The sequence below is a fragment of the Pyrgilauda ruficollis genome, unplaced genomic scaffold (assembly GCF_017590135.1).
Source record: "Pyrgilauda ruficollis isolate IOZ18807 unplaced genomic scaffold, ASM1759013v1 scaffold216, whole genome shotgun sequence".
NCBI lineage: Eukaryota > Metazoa > Chordata > Aves > Passeriformes > Passeridae > Pyrgilauda > Pyrgilauda ruficollis.
This window is the reverse complement of record NW_024520984.1, coordinates 485041-503464: the sequence shown is the minus strand read 5'-3', so window position 1 is coordinate 503464 and position 18424 is coordinate 485041. Positions and strand designations below refer to the sequence as shown.

At 56.2% G+C, this 18424-nt stretch overlaps 2 protein-coding genes across 2 annotated transcripts in view; one reads left to right on the top strand and one right to left on the bottom strand.

The window, feature by feature from the left end:
- The first annotated feature begins 656 nt into the window (after positions 1–656).
- LOC121353994 (ubiquinol-cytochrome-c reductase complex assembly factor 2) lies at positions 657–4263 on the top strand. Its single transcript, XM_041468268.1, has 4 exons — positions 657–831; positions 2935–3009; positions 3316–3385; positions 4085–4263. The coding sequence occupies exons 1-4, from the start codon at positions 694–696 to the stop codon at positions 4177–4179; spliced, it is 378 nt and encodes a 125-aa protein (XP_041324202.1). The 5' UTR covers positions 657–693; the 3' UTR covers positions 4180–4263.
- A 144-nt stretch (positions 4264–4407) lies between these two features.
- The window catches only part of ITPR3 (inositol 1,4,5-trisphosphate receptor type 3), a 38476-nt gene continuing 24459 nt past the window's right edge, over positions 4408–18424 (bottom strand). The window contains exons 33-58 of the mRNA XM_041468267.1: positions 18087–18212; positions 17867–17987; positions 17023–17207; positions 16767–16915; positions 16487–16595; positions 16268–16358; positions 15888–16057; positions 15266–15440; positions 14994–15178; positions 14495–14695; positions 14050–14160; positions 13617–13712; positions 13364–13465; positions 13032–13118; positions 12355–12465; positions 11735–11927; positions 10862–10987; positions 10241–10413; positions 9984–10148; positions 9304–9496; positions 8848–8943; positions 8371–8495; positions 8000–8165; positions 6991–7151; positions 6384–6545; positions 4408–6104 (exon numbers count right to left, since the gene is read on the bottom strand). Coding sequence (XP_041324201.1) covers positions 6036–6104; positions 6384–6545; positions 6991–7151; positions 8000–8165; positions 8371–8495; positions 8848–8943; positions 9304–9496; positions 9984–10148; positions 10241–10413; positions 10862–10987; positions 11735–11927; positions 12355–12465; positions 13032–13118; positions 13364–13465; positions 13617–13712; positions 14050–14160; positions 14495–14695; positions 14994–15178; positions 15266–15440; positions 15888–16057; positions 16268–16358; positions 16487–16595; positions 16767–16915; positions 17023–17207; positions 17867–17987; positions 18087–18212 — 3648 coding nt within the window. The 3' untranslated portion in view covers positions 4408–6035. The remainder of the gene's footprint in view (positions 6105–6383; positions 6546–6990; positions 7152–7999; positions 8166–8370; positions 8496–8847; positions 8944–9303; positions 9497–9983; positions 10149–10240; positions 10414–10861; positions 10988–11734; positions 11928–12354; positions 12466–13031; positions 13119–13363; positions 13466–13616; positions 13713–14049; positions 14161–14494; positions 14696–14993; positions 15179–15265; positions 15441–15887; positions 16058–16267; positions 16359–16486; positions 16596–16766; positions 16916–17022; positions 17208–17866; positions 17988–18086; positions 18213–18424) is intronic.

Sequence of the window (18424 nt, the reverse complement as noted above, 5' to 3'; positions counted from 1 at the left end):
GGAAAGGGTCTGGAACACCAGGAGGGGCTGAGGGAGCCGGGAAGGGACTGGAGACCCAGGAGAGGCTGAGGGAGCTGGGAAGGGACTGGAACACCAGGAGGGGCTGAGGGAGAAGGGAAGGGTCTGGAGCCCCAGGAGGGGCTGAGGAAGCTGGGAAGGGTCTGAGGGAGCTGGGAAAGAGTCTGGAACACCAGGAGGGGCTGAGGGAGCTGGGAAAGGGTCTGGAAAACCAGGAGAGGCTGAGGGAGCTGGGAAGGGTCTGGAGCCCCAGGAGGGGCTGAGGGAGCTGGGAAAGGGGCTGAGCCTGGATAAAAGGGGGGTCAGGGGGGACCTTCTGGCTCTGCACAAGTCCCTGACAGAAGAGGGCAGCCGTGGCGGGGTCGTGTTCTGCTCCCAAGGGACATGACAAGGGAAAACGCCCTCAAGCTGAGCCAGGGGAGGTTCCGGTTGGAATTGCCTCACGGAAAGGGCGGTCAGGCTGTGGAAGGGGCTGCGCGGGGCGGTGTTGGAGTGCCCGTGGCTGGAGGCGCGGCGCTCAGCGCTCCGGGCAGCCCACAAGGCGGGCACCGGGCACACTCCGGGTCCCGACGCCCCGGGCAGGATTTTCCCCCCTCAGGCATTCCCGCCCTGCCGAGCCCGCACGTGACCCGGCGCCGTGGCCGCCACGTGACCCGGCGCACGTGACCCGGCGCCATGGCCGCCAGCCGGTACCGGCGCTTCCTGCGGCTCTGCGAGGAATGGCCGGTGGAGGAGACCAAGCAGCAGCGGGACCTGGGCTCGTTCCTGCGGCAGAGGGTGGCACAGGCCTTCCGTGAGGGCGAGAACACGCCGGTGAGGGGCGGGAGGGCGGCACCCCCGCTGGGAGGGCGCGGGGAGCGGCCCGGCCGTGGCTCTGAGGGGGCTCTGAGGGGCCGGGGCGCAGCGCGGGGTTCGGGGCTCACACGCGGCTCTGCCCCGGGGCTCGCTGGGCTGCAGGCCCGCAGGAGGCTGTGCTTGGGGAATATTAGGTGATCCTGAGCTGGGAGGGAACGGGGAATGCAGGGGTGATGGAGTCCTGCTGCTCCCGGGCCGGGCTCGGCAGCCTTTGGAACACACATCCCGGGAAAGCTTTGGAATACCGGCCACGGGCTTGTGCCTCCACGGGGCACACAGTGGGCTGTACCTGGGACAAATGATTGGTAGCCAGGACACTGGGTTTGTACCCGAGACCACCTGGTTTGTACCCTTGGTATTGGGTTTGTGACCAGGATAAATGGTTTGTGCCCAGGACAGAGGGTTTTGTACCCAGGATAAATGGTTTATGCCCTGGCCACCTGGTTGGTGCCCAGGACAGTTTTCACCCAGGACACCTGCTTGGTGCCCTGGACAAAGGTTTGTACTCAGCACCCCTGGCTTGTACCCAGGACAGCTGTTTTATCCCCAGGATAACTGGTTTATACCCAGTTCTTGCACCCTTTACACCATGTTCTTTGCAGAACCCCATTCCTGTGGTTATGGCAGTGGGGTGCAGGGCTTTGGGAGTTTGTCAGCCGTGCTGGAATCCAGTTAATTCCTGTGCTGTCCCTACCTCGAGGGTGGGATGGTGGGATGCTGCAGCACTGCCTGACACTGATGGAATGCAGCGGTTGTACAATTGAATTCCGCCTCCAGCTGTAATTCTGTTGGAGTTTAGGCTTTGCTGCTGAAATAAATTAGGGAATCTGCTGCCTGACTTGGCTGCAGACCTTCCCAGGAGCGGAGGTGTTGCTGCAGAATGCAAATGTGCCCTTTCTTAGCATAAAAACATTGTTCCAGAGATGCGTTTTCGACCTCAAGGGGCCATTAGAGGCTCCTAATCCAGTACTGGTGACCAGAATAGTCTGCAGCAGGCATTTTGGGAAGGGTTTTATTGCTTTTCCATATGCTCAGGACAGCTTAATGTGTTGCACCAGTTGGCTCCAAGATCCCAAAGCTGCCACTGATCCTGGAAATCTGAATTGATGCCTGCAGCAGTGGTGGCAATTTGTGTGTGGAGAGGCTGGATGTGCTGGCAGGAGGAGCTTCTAAGAGGGGAATTAGAGCCACAGGGCTTCTTCAGACATCTAATGGAAGGAGATTTGCTGGATTTCCAGGGGAGGGATGCTGTTTGTGCCACTCTTTTAATGGCTGGATCTTGGGGCATTGGCAGGGGGTGTTTGGGCTGCAGGGCACAGGTGGGGATCACCTGCTGGGGGATGTGGCTGTCCCTGTAGCCTCTCTCCTGCAGAGACCCTTTCCTTACTCTTCCTATTTCATCCTGACACCTTTCTCTTGGTGTTATTTTTACTCTTGACCTGTTTTAACCATTCATGGACCAGCATTGGGTTCTGGGGTGAGCTGGGCTCATTGCACCACAATAAAAAAACAAATCAGGGAAAACATTGTAGACTGGGAAAGCAGCTGAGCAGGGGCTGTGCCAGGCAGAGACACCGAGCTGAGCCGGATCTTCCAGCTGAAATAGAAATCCAGTTACCCTTCAAGCTGTTCCTTGTCATTTGTGCTGATTTCCCTAATCAATTACAGGTTATTTTTAGCCCCCTGCAGGGAGTCCTGGCACCTTGTCCTGGGTGATTCCCTACAATGAGGCAGGTGACAGAAGTGGCCTCACAGCAGGAAAGGCCACAGGTTTCACAGCCCCAGCCAATAACCTTCTCTGGGGCTGTGCATTCACTGTCAGATCTTGTTGGTGCAGAGTTTTAGATCCATTCTGGAAATCCCAGGTGTTGTTATTCCTGCTGGCCGAGCTGGTGGGAGATGGAGGGGAAAAACCTGGAGCAGGACAGCAGATGGACAATATCCAGCAGTGCACTGGGAATTCTGAGCTGCTCCTTCATGGCCGTTGTCCCTTGGAACGAGGAGGGTTTTTTGTTGTGGAGGTGTAAAACCAGACTTGTGTGACACTTGTGTCCCCTGCAGATCTCTGACCCCGAGGCCTGTGACCAAATGTACGAGAGCTTGGTCAGGATCCACACCAACTTCTACAAAAACAAGGTGAGAGCTGAGGCACTGGCCACTGCCCCTCTCTTTGGGGGGAGCCACCAGCTGCTGCAGGATTCCTGGGAATGGCAGCATGCCTGGGAATGCCTGAGGGACAGCTGAGGGGTGGATGCAGCCATGCCTGCAGTCAGCCAGGGCAGCTGCTGGGTGAACAGGGCAGGCCTGGTTCTTGGTGTGGATGAATAGAATCCCAGCTGAAAAGGCACTAGCACTGTGCCAGCTGGTGACACTTGCACCTTTTTCATGCACTACAAGTGACTTCTTTGTGTCTCTCCCTCCTTTTCCTGCTCTCCTGGGAAGTACCCACGCCTGAAAGACACCACCTTCACCGGGGTGACCGTGGAGGATTGCAGGACGATCCTGGCCACAGGTACTGCTGCTGGGCTTGGTCTGAGAGGGCAGGGGAAAGGGACAGTCTGGTTTTTGGGGTGCTACCTTGCATCCCTCCTCGGCCCCTGGGACTGGACAGAGCCAAGGGGCTGCCTGCAATTCTGTGGAGGTGTTGGATGAGGAGTAAGTTAAAGAATAATTCAGTTGAGGAGTAGCTCAGTATTCTGGGGTGAAGAATCAAGTGGATTTTGCACTGTCAGGAACCATAGAGGGTTTGCAAAGGCTCTGTAGGGTCAGACAGCAGGATCTGTGTGGAAGGAACACTTCTGCTACATCAGCCCAACACTGAGCTCAGCTTCTCTTTCACCATCTTCCAATTCCCCTCGTATTCCTTCTGTGTCAGACCTTGGGAAGGAGCAGGTGCCCCACGCAGAAATGTTCTCATCACATCCCTTATGAAGGGCAGAGCTGGGAGCCAGGGCAGTTTTGTTCTGCTCCAGTTCCTAACTTTGATTGCAGTGCGTGGAAGCTGAGTATCAGTTGTTGGTGATAAGAGACTGCCTGCATTGATTGGAAGGGAAACCAACCTCGCCTCAGGCCTGGAATGAAAATTCATTAAGAGGAAAAGTCAGGAAAGGAAATTAGATGGAAGGCAGAGCTGTTTTAAGAGGGTTTCATTCCTCTGCTTCCCTGCTTATCTAACTCTGGCCCCATCTCTGTCTCCCTTCTCCTTTTGCAGACATTCTGAAACAGATGGAAGACAGGAAAAAAGGGACGTGGAAAAGACTGCGGGAAAAGTTCTCTGCCAAGAAACCCGAGGAGGACTTGAAGTGAGGGCCCAGCTCTCAGCTTCTCCACTGTACATATCCCTGAAGCTCTGTGTGTTGCCATGATGAATAAAACCACTTATTCCTCTTAGCAACAGCATTTTTGTTCAGCCCTACCCTTTACATTCTTCATATTTAGTGCCTCCTTTTTTCTGCTGAGAATCTGGGGCAGAGCTTAACACATCCATGCTGGTGCAATGTAGGGAAGGGAACTTTGTGGTGTCAAACCTGGCCCTTTGTATCTCAAAAAATGGAACAAGCAGGAGCTGCCCAGAGGGAGGAGGTGCAGCTTTAAATGTTCTTGTGAAGAGAGCAGAGAGGATGTGAAAACCTCTCTGTGCTTGTGTTTGTGTGTTAGCCCAGGGACCAGGGCAGTGCAGGGAGGGAGAACTTTAATCACCGCAGTTATTTTCCTTCGGAGAAGACAGAGAGGACGGAGGGTGACTTTGCCATGGTGACAGTGGAGCAGTGCACGAGTTTAATTGAGATTTTAATCAGCTGCTGCTGCTGGAGGAGCCAGCTCTGTGCAGATTCCCCCCAGCCTGAGGAGAGGGTGTGTGGGTTAGTGCAGAGCTGAGGGTGAAGGCAGGATTAAATGACATGCTGCTAGATGGAGCCATAAACACGTTTCAAGTGTTCTGCAACTTCACTGTTATGGGCTTTTTTATTCCTTTTTAGAGCTTTACTGCTTTCATCAGTGTCTGTTCTTGGGCTTGGAGCTGGGGCTGGCTTGGGAAGGATGAGTGTCTGGAGCAGAGCTGTGCCAGGGCTCCACAGCACCAACAGCTGCTCCTTTTTATGGGTTTCAGCAGTGATTTCCTGGCAGGCAGTGAAAGAATTTGAAACTGCAGCAGGCTCTGGTCCAGAGCTCCAGGAACCAGGGCTGGTGCTGGTGGTGGCTCTTCATGGCAGCGTTTGGCAGGGGATGTGCAACACCTGGAGCTGGGAGCAGCGGGCTGGGGAGCACCTTGGGTGCCAGCCCTGCTTTGGGTTCTGTCCCAAAGCCCCATCACACACCAGAGGGCACAGGGAGGGGACTTTACCACGTTGAAGTTTTTATTATAACATGATTCTGTATTTAATTTAGTTAAGGCAATTTACACTTCAGTTCTTAAGTAACAATGATAACAACTAAAAAAAAAAAAAACCAAAAAAAAAAAACCAAAACAAAAAAAAAGGTAAAACATGACACCAGAGATGAAACTAAAACACAGGACACCCCTTCACAGTGAACTCCTGTAAACCTGCAGGCTCCTACTACTGCTGCCCAAAGATCCTTGGTCCACAGAAGGCAAAAGACTTTTAGCTCCCACTAGGACAAGCTCAGCTCCTCATCTGGCAAGTTAATTAAATTAAATCCACCTCCTTGAGTTCAGCTGCTCTTTGCTGCACCACAGGATGGAGAGAATTCTGTAAATGGAGAGGGGTCAGCGTGGAGCAGGCACAGCAGATAACGAGGGCTGCTTGGCAAATACCCACAGGGACAAGTGGCACTCGGAATAAGTTAAATAGTGTGGCCCTACAGCTACTTACCCCACAGCCGAGGGGCTGGAGCACATGGAGATAAAGATACAACCCTCCACAGTTGCAAAATAAAAGAGTTATTGCAATGAGGAATGAAAGTCCTGTATGGTTTATCTTCCTACGAGGGTGTTAGAAAAACACCTGGGCCCAGGTGTGGGGTGGACTCCGGCCGGTCCCTGCTCCTGGGATTGCTTACAAGCTCTAAGGGAGATGCTGCCTGGGAAGCCCTTTCCGTGTGGTCCATTGTCCCCAGACAGTGACAATCCACGCCTGGAGCCCAGGGAGGAGCAGCCTCCTCAGCTGACACAGGTGCAGTCCCTCGGTGGCTGGAGCTGTGTCTCAGTGGTTCATGGTGTTCTGGACATCCACAAACCCCATCCTCTGCCTGCGCTTCCGCTGCTCCGTCATCTGCGATTCAACAAGGACACGCTGAGGCAATTCCAGGCCCTCCTGCTCTTGGTTGTGCTTCCCAAGTGTCTGACTGTGCTGCTTTGAGCCTCTGCCAGCAAACTCTGAGCTGGTGAGGCACTTCCCAAACCCACGTGTCCCAAGTGTCCCCAGTTCCCACAAAAAAGAGCTGCAGGAGCCCTGTGCTTGTCTTTGTGCTGCCTTGGGCAGGTCCTTTCTCCCATTCCCTGCTCTCAGCGGCTATTTTGGGAAGGACAGGGGATTTCCCATTTCCCATACCTGTTCCTTCAGCTCGTTCAGCTGGGAGGTGAGGTGGGACACGAGCTTCATGGTGGTGTTGAGTTTGTCCTGCAGATTGCGGATCTCGTTCTGCTCCCCTTCCCCTTCATTGCTGACCAGAGACATGGCTCGCATCCGGGGGAACCAGTCCAGGTTCTTGTTCTGGGAACGTGACCACAGACAAGGGCAGTTGGGATGAGGGGTCAGAGAGGAGGAGGGAAGACAGGGTTTAACAGGCAGCCTCCCTGTGCTTTGGGATTAAAGAAACTCTTTTTGCAAAAATCTGCAATTTTTCCATGCATGGTGCCTTTCTAGGTTGGTTCATGGGCTCAAGTGCAGAAGTTTTTCTTTCCTTGCTTTCCTTTCCCTCCCTTGCCTAGAAACCCCACTAAAGCCCCATTCCCTGCTTGGTTCAACCCTTCAACCCACGGGACAAACCCTCAAACAGACCACGTGGAAAAAACCAGCAAAGAACCAACTCAGGCACTGCACCATTAGCCAATATTTTCCAAAAGGACTTCCCAGAGCTGTTTTTCCTTGGCCAGCCCCTTGTTCCTGGGGCAGGCAGGTTGGGATAGCCAAGGAGCTGCCCTGAGGGCACCTGTACCTTGATCATCTGTGCCACGTAGCTCTCGGGGCCGGTGTAGTCAGTCTTGTTCTTCACCCTCACCAGCACGATGAAGTACAGGTAGTTCCACATGTTGTGCTCATATTTGATGTGCTCCTCAAAGGACACGGTCTTGTTGTCAAACTTGTCCCTTTCCAGCCCTGGGAAAGGCAGGGAAGGGTGGAGGAGGACAGGGAAGAGATGGAGAAGGGAGGAGGTGAATGAGGAGCAAACACGTGGAAGGAAATTCAGCCCAGTGCATCCCCTTCCAAAGATTACATTTAAGTGCTTTTAATATTTAGTTGGCATTTAGCACATAAACATCCAAACCAGGGGGCAACAACCCAGCTGGGGGTTCAGGAGACTTCTGTTTAAAATCACAGAATCAGGGAATGGTTTGGACTGGAAGGGATCTTCCACCCTCTTCCACTATCCCAGGTTGCTCCAAGCCCTGTCCAACCTGGCCTTCAACACTTCTAGGGAGGAGGCAGCCACAGCTTCTCTGGGCACCCTGTGCCAGGGCCCCACCACCCTCACAGGGAACAATTTCTTCCCATGTCCTGTTGGCTCTGCCTCTGCCCAGTGAAATAAACCCAGAAGATCTTTAGAGGAAAAAAACAGAGAGATTTGCTGGGGTTTTCTTTTTTTTTTTTTTTCTTTTTTTTTTTTTTAATGCCTATTGCTGACTGAAAGGATTCCAGAGCATTTTCTCTATTATATTTCTCCAGTGATATGCTGCTTTTTTCCCCCCACTGGCCAAGGGAAGGTCTCAGCAGTAAGATGCACAGCGACAAGAATCCCACAATGTGTTTTAGTTTAACACCTCATTAGCAGGGTGAGGAAGAACTCCGAGAATTTCCCTCCAGCTGTGTCCTTGTTTGAACCCCTCCCAGTGCAGTGACCCCTCAATGAACAGATTCAAGTTTTGCAGTGATAAATAAAAACCAGAATCCAGCTGAAATTCTTTTCCTTCCCCCAGCCTGGCAATTCCTGTATTCCCAGTGCTCACCACAAATAAAACAGGTGGTCTTCAGGATCTCTTCCTTCTTCTGTTTCTCGCTCCTCAGATCAGCAAAGGTGTCAATAATGACCCCAAAGATGAGGTTGAGGACAATGATAATGACAATGAAGAAGAAGAGGAGGTCGTAGACAACTCGAGCAGGGAACAGGGACTCCTGTAATGGATGAGAGGGAGAATTGGGTGTCTTGCACAGCTCTGCTCCAGCCAGCCCTGTGACACAGCTGTGGCTGAGGCACCAGGGGAGGAGGAGAACGTGAGAGATGGAGCTGGATGTGTTGCAGCTCCCAGGGAGAGGGGCCAGCAGTGATTGCAGCAGGGTTTGGCAGAAGAAGGAAGTCCCAGGTGCTGTCCCCACTCACATCCTTGGAGGGTTTCCTCAGGATGTCCCCCACGCCGCCGCCGTTGCGCAGGCCGTGGTTGAGGACGGTGACGATGCACATGAGCAGCGTGTCACAGGCACGTTCCCACTGCTCTGGGTCGGCTTCTGGGGAGGAGAGCAGGGCAAGGACTCAGAGCACAGGCAGAGCACCACACCCTGGCAGTGGCATGGTTCCAGCTGCAGTGGCAGTGACACAGCAGCAGCTGCCTGTTGTGATGTCCCAGCCAGCAGCTCCTCCAGCAGCCAAATGCTGCTGCAGCTCCCACCTGCTTTCTGATTAAATCAATCCACCCCAACATTTTTTATGCCAGGGTCAGTGCAAAATTCACAGGCCTCTTGCCCAATACGTCCCAGGAAGCAGATTGAGTTTCTACCTTGGAAAAGCTGGGATTTTCCTCAGCTGGCTGGCAAATCCACACTGCCACACACAGCTGGCATTTCCACAGGGCTCTCTTACCTTCCAAGGCAGTGGGTGCAGCAGAGCAGCTGATTTTGTCACTGCTGCACGAGTCCACAAAGGTCTCCACGTTCTTTTGCATCCCCAAGGGATCATCTGCAAGGAAGAGACCCCAGCGCTGTGAGAGCAGCACCTCTCCCCAGCAAACCACTGCCATGGGCTCCCAGGAAGATGCCAACCTTCCTGGGTAAAACTTGCCTCATATCCTCCTACTTTTTCTGGGCCCTGAAGCTTTTTCTCAGAGTTGAGACCTCGCAGAGCTGATCCTTCATTAGTAGCTCTGTGCCCCCTTCTCTGCCACCACTAGCCCCAAACCCTGCTCTGTGCAGTGTGAACACAGAGCTGTGCTCTCTGTGACCCCAAAACCAGTGCTCCCAGTGTACAAACCCACACAGCACACCCTGAGATGTGTGTGGAGTGTCCCACAGTGTCCCACGACCCCGAGCACTGCCCAACCTTTGGCTTTGCTGTCCGGCAGCCGGTCCACCTCGAGGATGAAGTCATCCTTCAGGAACAGGAAGCCCACGATGGAGAAGAGGTAGACGAGGATGAGGGCCAGCAGGGCTGTCAGCAGGATGGAGCGCCCGTTCCGCGTCACGCTTTTGATGACATTAAACAAGGTCTCCTCACGGTAGATCAAGTCAAACAGCTGAAAGGACCCAGGAGCAAAGAAATGCTGCGGGGTGCTTCTCTTGATAATGCCTGGCCTATCTATATCCCCTTTTATCCTGAGATCTTGGATCGCTCAGCAGACCTTGACTAACTTTTCTCACAAAGCCTTTAAGTTTCCCAGCTTACTGAAGGGAAGCAGGGAAGAATGGAGTGACTTATACACGGCAGGAGAGCCAAGAATAGGCCACATGTACCCTGGCTCTGCCCTCACCAGCTCACGTTGCCTCCCAGCTGACCCAGATAAAGCACACAGCAGATTAGAAGAAGAGATACAGCCCAGGACCAAGAAAGAGACAGCAATAGATACTGTCAGGAGGCAGAAAGCTCAGCCCATGCAAAGATTAGAGCACAGGGAATTGTTCTCTCCGCTATCAATCAGCCCCTGGGAGGTGTCACAGGAACCTTCCAGCTCCTAAAGCAGCAGCCAGGCTGCCTGTGCCCCCAGGCACCTGAATTTATCATACCAGGATGCTGTAGAAGAGCTCGTGCACGAAGAGCCCCAGGACACTGGTCACGATGTAGCCCACATGGTACAGGAATTCCACATCCATGATCATGGCCTTGTAGCCACGGATGAAGGTGCCTCGGTTGCCCACGAAGCTCACCACGAACACGATCTTGTTGGTCAGCTGGGGACAGCCAGAAACGGGAGGGAGTGGGGTTTGCTGTGCTCTGGGAACACGGGACAGCTCGCTGATCCCCCGGCAGGTGGAGAACTCACATTGAGAGCCCCCAGGATGTTGAGGGTGAGCCCGATGCCCAGGTAGTAGATGGAGCGCAGGATCAGGGCCACCAGCAGCGGCCTCACCCCGTAGCGCTTGGTGAACAGGGCCATGATGGAGAAGCAGATCAGGATCCAGAAGAGCAGGGAGATCAGTGGGGAATCCAGCACTCCTGGCAAGAGGAACACATGGATGCTAAAGGCAGGGGCACTGCTGCTGCCAGGCTGTCCAGCCACACTAATGAGCTCTTCATCAGAAATGGTGATGCTGCACTGCAGGGTTTGTGTTGGTTCAGATGGCTTTTGCTGATACATTTCCTAACATCTTTTATCCAAGAGCTCAGAACCACTGTAGGTGATGGAAGCTTTGCCTGACAACAGGAGTGTATCCCATCACTGCTCCCCACATTGTACAAACAGGGGAAGGGCAGCCCAGGAGAAGAGAGGTTTCCCTGAGAAGGAAGGGGTGGGAGGGCTGGAAACTGAAATCCTGATTAATCCTTTCTCCAGCAGAAAGAAAATCCTTTCTCCTTGGGTTGTAGGAGCCCAAGGATTTGCCTTTATCCAGCCCAAGGACCTGCTCCTTCCACCCCAAGGAGCAGCAGGTGCCTGGGCACTTACCCATGGAAGTGGCTTCCACATAGGGGTAGAAGAAAGCAATGATGATGTTGATGAAGACAGCCAGGTTGAAGGAAATGCTTCCCCAGAGCGTCATTCTGCGGGAGAACCAGTACATCAGCGGCATGCCTGGGGGGAGAGGAGGCAACACACAAACCTCAGCCAGCCTCGTGCCAACCGGGTCCTCCTGGAGCCCCTGTGTCATCCCAGAGCCTCTGTGCCATCCCAGACCCCTGTGGGCTCTGCAGCTGCTGCCCCCAGACCAACCCAGCCTCCGACCTTCAAACCACTGTGTTTTGAAAACATTCTTGCTCGTCTGTTAGGAGTGCACCTTCTAAGTGGCTCTGCTCACATTCCTTGGTCTCCCAGCCCTCTGGAAACCTGCTCTGAGACCCTGGAATCAGGATGGCTCTGTCCTCCCTCACAGATGCTACACTACTCCTCAGCTGCATCCCAGTATCCGTAGTGTGACGCTCTACTCAGTTCCCAGGATTTACAGCCAGGATTTCCACTCTGGAAGCCACTGAGCAGATGTGCAGGGTGCAGAGAAACAGGTTTTATTTCCCATCTGCAGCTACAAGACCTTGGCTTAGGGGAAGGCAACTGAAAGGGCTTTCCAGAGAAAACACCTCAGCTGGAATCCCAGGGAATGTGAGCAAGGTGCCCCTCAGGCTGTGGAGAAACTGCCCTGAGAGCACAGAGGAGCCCCATGGCTGGGATTTTAACCCTCGCTCCCTGCTCTCTGCCAGGTGTGTGGTGCTCTGCAGAGCTCGGGCAGCTCAGCCATGCCATTCCCAGGTGTGCAGCCCTTTCCCTGCAGGAATGTCCCCAGATTCCCAGCGGGGCAGCCCAGGGGAGGCTCTGCCTTGCTCTTACTGCGCAGCTTCTTCTGCCACTCCATCTCGTTGTGCAGGAAGGAGGACTGGTCAAAGAAGTCGCTGACTTTGCTGCCCTGCTCGTCCTGCTCCGTGGTGGTGAAGAGCCTGTACTTGGTCTCCTTGGTGAGGAACTCGCAGATCCCAGGCACAGGGAAGATGATCTGCTCCATGCTCCGGTCCAGCCGCACGATCTGCAGGATGCAGAGCCCTCAGATCCTGCCCTGCTGTGGTTTTTTTCCTCCTTCCCACATCCAGCTGTGCCTTCCCCTCCTCCTTCCCGCTCCACAGGGTCCAAATATTGTCAGCCCCTCATTTAAAAGCTTCCAAAGTGCCCTGAGCAGAGGCAGCCCTGGCTGGGGTAAGTGGGAGGGTGGGAATGGGAGATCCATGCCAAGGATGAGGCTGCTGGATCAGCTGCATCCCACTGCTGCTGGGAGAGAAGGGCAGGGTCCAGGGGGCTGCTCATCCCTCAGTTCCTGGAGCTAATGCTCCTGCAAGCATGGGGGTGGGAAGAGGGGGCAGCTCCTGGTGCAAAATAATCAGACATGAGGCATCCGGAGCCAGGTGGGGTTCATGGGCCAGGGGCAGGCTGGAAAGCCAACAGCCAGGAGGTCTTGCCTCGATTTGGGACGTGTGCTTCTCGTAGTAAGCCAGTGGATCCTCCTCTTCCTCCTGCACTGGAGCTGTGGACTTCAGCATCTGCGACAGCTGCTTGTTGTTAAGGCTGAGCTGGATGGGGAGAGGGAAAGGGAGAGGATGAGGATCCAGCCAGAAGCTGGATCCGACTGTTCCCACAACGTGCCTCAACATCTCCCACAGCTGATGAGGTTTTCAGGGAAAAGCAAATGAATTAAAGCTTCCGTGAGAGGTGCGAGTGCTCCCCGCGGTGACAGACAATCGATTCCCTGCAATAATTACATCCAAGTGCTGCTAATCCACAAATTACAAACCAGTGCTCACAAAACCCCCGGGGAAATCACATTCCTGCTGAATCTTGTCGGGATCTGAGGTACCTGGGCAAGGAACAGCAGTAAAGGACTCGGCCCTTCCCTTCCGAAGAGAAGGGGGGAAGTGGGAAAGGGCAGGACCCCCCCAGGGCCACCAGCCTGTGTCACCCCACAGCAGGGCACACACACTTTTGGGCTTCTACCTCTGGCTAAAAGGGCATTTAGTATCTCTCCCTTTTTAACCCCCTGGGGAACATCAAAATCCATCAAATCCTGAACAACAAAGCCCAGGTGAGCTCTGCAAGATTTTGGCTCGGGGCGGCTTGTGGGGGCTGTGCCTCTCCATACCATGGATGAGATTCCCTCCTCCTCCTCCTCCTGGATTCGCTTCACCGGCTTCAGGAGCTGCTGCAGAGACTTGTTGTGTCGGGAGAGCTGGGAGGGGGACAGAGGTGGTGACAGTGAGCACAGGATGGCAGGCAGCCACCAGCACACACGGGAGGGGGACATGGGGCACGGGGCGTGCAGGATGGCCAGCAAGCAGTGGCTGCTCCCCACAGCCAAAGGCACATTTGGCTCCCCAGGGAGGCCAATCTGCCCGGAGGAAAATGTGCATAATTATGGAGGGAAAAGTACAACCTGTGAGAACAGCCTGGCAGGATGCTTTTACAGCTCCCTACCTGCAGTGCCAGGATATAAATGTTGTGTCCAACTTCCCGGGGGGAAACCTCGGCGTTCTCACACTCCTCCTCCTGCAGGTAGGCCTTCTTAATCACATCCACCTGCAAGGGGGCACAGGGACACTGGGCTCCTCCTCTGCTTCCTTCTCCAGCCAGGATTTGGGCAGGGGAGGCAGAAACTGCAGCACAACCCAGGGCAGAGGATGTCCAGCTGTGGGCTGGGGGCTCAGTGGGACATTCCCAGTTCCCTCACCAGTTCCTGGGGGCGGAGGCTGATGAGGATCCGCTCGGCGTTTTCGCTGTCGTGCCTGCTCTCCATCAGGGCCAGGAGGAGCTTGGAGGCATTGTCCTGGTGAGGAGAAGCCCTTGGTGAGGGGAGCTGTGCCCTGCCACTGCCCAGGGCTTGGGGGTGGGCAGAATTATCCTGTGCCCCCGTCAACTCCCTTGTGCCAGGGGCATCTGAGCGTGGTGGAGATGCCCCAGCCCTGCCCCACCGAGCCCATCTGCTCCCACCCCCCAGGCTCTGACACAGGCAGGGTCCCCTCTACAGTGACAACGTCACCCCAGAGCACACCCCGTGACCCTGCCAGTGAATCTTTGCAGTGACACACGCAGTGACACACGCAGTGACACACGCAGTGACACACGGACACGTCCCCACCACCCCAGGCCAGCCCTCTGTGCACCTTCAGCTGCAGGACCAGGTCCATCCGGTACTTGCAGAGGGGGCTGATGTCGTTTAGGATCAGGGCTGTGATGATGTCGATCCCGTTGGACTCGTGGGTCACGATGCAGCTCTGGGGGAGTCGGGCAGTGTGTTATCCCACAGATCCTGCCAGTCCTCCCAGCTCCTGGACTGAAACACTGCCCTGTCTGCAGCCCTGGGCCCCCAAACCTCCCCTCTCCCTGCAAAGGGCCCCGTTCACAGCACTGAATTATTTACCCCTCATCTGCATCACCCCATTTTGCAGCCAAGCAGCAGCTGGTGACCTGTGCAGGAGCCCTGTGACCTCTGCTGCCCACGTTCTGCTCCTGCTCACACTCTGAACCCAAAACCTCTCCCTTCTTCCCCCACATCCTCCCCAAAAGCTCCCCTGGTCTGTGATGAGGTTTGGGGAATGACCCCCGGACCTGGTTCTCGTGGCAGGGCCCCTGGCAGTACTCGGTCAGGGTCTCCAGGGTCTGGGTGATCAGAGCCACGTTGTACTCGTTGATGTAGAGGCCCAGCAGCCCCAGCCCGCCCGTGGTGCTGCCACACATGATGTCCAGGAACTGCAGCGTCTCACACACCAGGTTGTAGTTGGTTTTGTTGTTCTGGCACCGCAGGAAGTTCTGTGGAGCAGAGCCCAGCCATGGGGTCCCGATCCCTCTCTCCCCACACCCCTCCAGCTGCAGTTTGAGGGACATTTGGGCTGGGACTGCCCCTGTAACCTCAAACCTCTGTCCCACACCCACTCCTGCCATGAACTCCTGCCAAAACCCCAAGCTGGATGTTGCCTGCACACGTGGAAACTGAGGCACAGAGCTGCAGGGTGCCACAGCATTTTGGGGCCAAACTGGGGCAGATCCCAACCTTCCCCCAGCCCAACCCCAGAGCTGACCCCCAGAACCCCAGAGCCCCAGCACCGACCTGCAGGTCGCGGTTGTGGTTCTCGCAGAGCAGCTGCAGGAAGCGCAGGATGGGCTCCATGATCAGCACCGTCACCCCCATCTCGTTGTTCTGGCCCTGCTCCCCGGGGTCGTGGCCCTTCCGGAACCCCACGGCCATTGGGTACCGCGTGGGGGTGCCGGGCATCAGGAAGGTGTCTCCTCGTCCTGGAGGGAATTGTCCCCTCCTCAGCTCAGGCTGTCACCAAGCCAGTGCTGGCCTTCCTGAGGGGACGAGGGGACACTGCCCCGTACCTTTGGTGCCAGGGTCTGGCTCGTCCTTGTCCTCGCGGGGTTTGTTCCCGATGTCACTCATGTTCACCGACACCGTGGACTTGGTCTCCTGCTGCGCCTTCTTCATCCGGTCGTGCAGGACCTTGAAGAACTTCTCGGACTTCTTGTCGCTCGTCATGAGGTTGTAAAAGGATTTCTGGTGAAAGGACACACGTTCAGGTCCCCACCACGGGGTCCAAAGTGTCCCTGCCTGTCCCTCCGGGCAGCAGCCTCAGCACTCCAGGTGTCACCCAGGATAACCTGTTTTTTTGCTGGAGCCCCACTGGGTTTTGCACACACCATTTTTCAGCTTCCCTGTGATAAAGGGTTTGGGATAATCCTGGAGGTCCCCCACCAGCGCTGCAGCCCTGAGCCTTTTTAGGAATTCCCAGCAGAGGGCATCAGCAGAACTCCAGAAACAACCTGGAACCACCTGCTCTTCCCACAGCCTCCAGCCTCTCCTCCAGCCATGGAGCTGGGAAACTCGAATCATCAGATTTCAGCACAAACAAGAGGTGTTTTGGCCAAATCCACTGCCTTGGGCTGAGCACTGGACCCTCACACTGCCCACATCAACCCCTGGCTGCCCAACCCCTCTCAGCACCTGGATCTCGGTGTTGCCTCCATCCAGCAGGCGGATGGCCAGCAGGATGCTCTCCTGGAAGATCTTCTCGTTCTTGGTGTTCATGATGAGGTCAGCCACCAGCTTGGTGGCCCCTTCGCGGTCCAGCCGGCACTGGACAGCGGCGATGGCCGACCAGTCCTGGTCCTGGCCTGCGTGAGAGGACAGGAGGGACGTGATGCTGTGAGAGCACAGAGCCAGCACAGCTCCACCACTGCCAGGGCATCTCAGTGCCATCCCTTCACCTCCCCAAACCCTCTGCTCCCATGGAGCTGGGGACACGGCAACCAGCCACGGACCTGGTCCCATCACTGTTTGGGAGCTGGGAATTTGAGGGGAAGGGGCAGGAGAGGGGCACTCACCTCCCCCAGCAGCATCCCCCATCTCCCCCTTGGAGCTGGACCTTTTGTTCTGCAGGTAATTGTTCATGAGCATTTTCCGCAGCAGGTTGCCCTGCCAAGGCAAACAAATGTCACCAGTGTCCCCATGCCACGGCTGGGGCCAGGGCAGAACCAGCTGAGCACCCCTGGGTGCCCATGGTGGGCTCTGCCAGCTGGATGGACACAGATCGTGGTGCTCACCCTCTCTCCATACTTGTTCCTCTTCACCAGCATCTGCTGCAGCGTCCTCAGCACCTTGATGCAGAGCTTCTCCTCTGTCTCCATGAGGTCCTTGGTGTGCTGCACCAGCCTGGCACAGCAAAGCCATTGTCACACAGCTGGGAGGGACCTGGAGATCCCAGGGGGAACCACCCCCACCGCCCCTCCAGGCACACAGGGATGTACAGCCCACCCAGGATGAGGGTCCCAAACCCTTCCCAGCACCCCCAGGACCCCCAGGGCAGCCCCAAACCAGCCTCACTTGGACAGGAACCCCCCGCTCTCGCATCGCTGGAACGCCTCCGTGCCCTCCATGAAGAGCAGCTCCGGCCGGTGCAGGACATCCACCAGCACAGACAGCTCAGCCTCCACCAGCGGCTTCAGGCGATCCTCCAGGGCGTTGATGATGTCCTGCAAGCCACAGCACCCCCCTTCAGAGCCAGGGGACACACGGGAGAGTGACCCTGCCATGCCAGTGCCCTCCTGCCACCTGAGCCCTGCCACGCCCTGCCCTGCACCTGCAGCTTCTCGATGATGTTCTTGTAGTCCCACTGGTTGGGGGTGGTGGACACGCGGGGGAAGGTGCGTGTGGCTGCCTTGTAGCTCGAGGTGTTCCTCTGCACCGTGCTGGTGGAGCTGCTGTTGAGCAAGGAGCTCACGTGGGCGTCCAGGTCCATGGGCAGAGCGATGGAGCGGCTCTTGGCTGCGGGACACGGGGATGGGGTTGGCACAGCCACCATCCAGCTGGGTCCCACCACCCTGTCTGGGCACCCCTTCACCAGCGTTCACCTCATTTGGCAGCAGAGATTTGGGGTAAATACACCAGTAAACTCCTCCAGGCCAGCATGGGCTGGAGTGTTCCCACACATCCCAACACCCACAGCCCCACGCAGGGTGGAATCTGGCCCCAGCCCCAGTTTTTGGTTGGGAAAGCCCAGCGTGGGGAGGCTGCAAGCACCCTGCCTGGAATTCCAAAGGGAAATCCCCACCCAGAGCCCAGCCACCAGCAATCCTTTCCACGGTGACTCAGTGCTAACAGCCCTCAGCCTGAGTCAGGCAGCTGCACACCGAGGGCAAAGTCCTGGCCAGGGAAAACCACTGTCAGTGTTGGCTTTGTGTCCAGGCAGGGACACTCCAGGGAGCTCCCAGCCAAGCCCAGGCTCTGGTTATCCCCATGTTACCTTGAGTGTGCTGAAGCTCAAAAAAAAGCACATCCTGGAGCTGAATGTCCCCATCCCCAGCTGGCAGCCCCTCACTGTGGTGTCCTGCCACCCCCACAGGAGGGACAGAGTGTCCTGCTCGCTGCTGGGCAGAGACAGCCCAGGGTGGCCCTGTCCCCTGGGCACGGCAGTGGCTCCTTACCAACCATAGCCAGCGTGCGGATGCAGGACTCCACCGAGCTCTTGTGCTGCTGCTGCAGCCACGGACACTCCAGCAGCCTCATGGTGGACTGGAGAAGCTGCACCACGATGGTCTGGTGGGTCTGGAGGAGACAGGAGTGTCAGCACACGCATCCAAACCGTGTTTTGGGGGCCTGGCTGAGCCACTGTCCTCCCCCTGCCACCCTGCCCAGCCTTGTCACCTGCAGTGAGGTGCTGTTCTCCGAGAAGGGCGAGCTGAAGAACGCGTTGATGGTGTCCAGCACCACCGTCAGCACGTACTTCTCCAGCGTGGCGTCCGGCAGGCGCTTCTCCCTCTTCTTGCACATCTGTCAGGACAGGGAGGATGCTGAAGGCACCAGGGCCAGCTCGTGTCTGCCCAGAGGCTGCTGGGACCACACTGAGCTGAGGGATGTGGCCGGTGACACAGCTCCTGTGGTAGGGCAGAGAGCCCTGACCACTCCCCAGCCCCAAGTGTGGCAGCTATATGGGGCTCCACATGTGTATCCATGCCCTGCAGGAGGCTTCAAGGGAGCCTTGG

Bases quoted from the DNA above. Each gene is read 5' to 3' on its own strand.
- LOC121353994 (XM_041468268.1), top strand. From the start codon at position 694: ATGGCCGCCAGCCGGTACCGGCGCTTCCTGCGGCTCTGCGAGGAATGG. The intron at 3,010-3,315 runs GTGAGAGCTGAG...TCTCCTGGGAAG, and splicing joins CCAACTTCTACAAAAACAAG to TACCCACGCCTGAAAGACAC. The intron at 3,386-4,084 runs GTACTGCTGCTG...CTCCTTTTGCAG, and splicing joins CAGGACGATCCTGGCCACAG to ACATTCTGAAACAGATGGAA.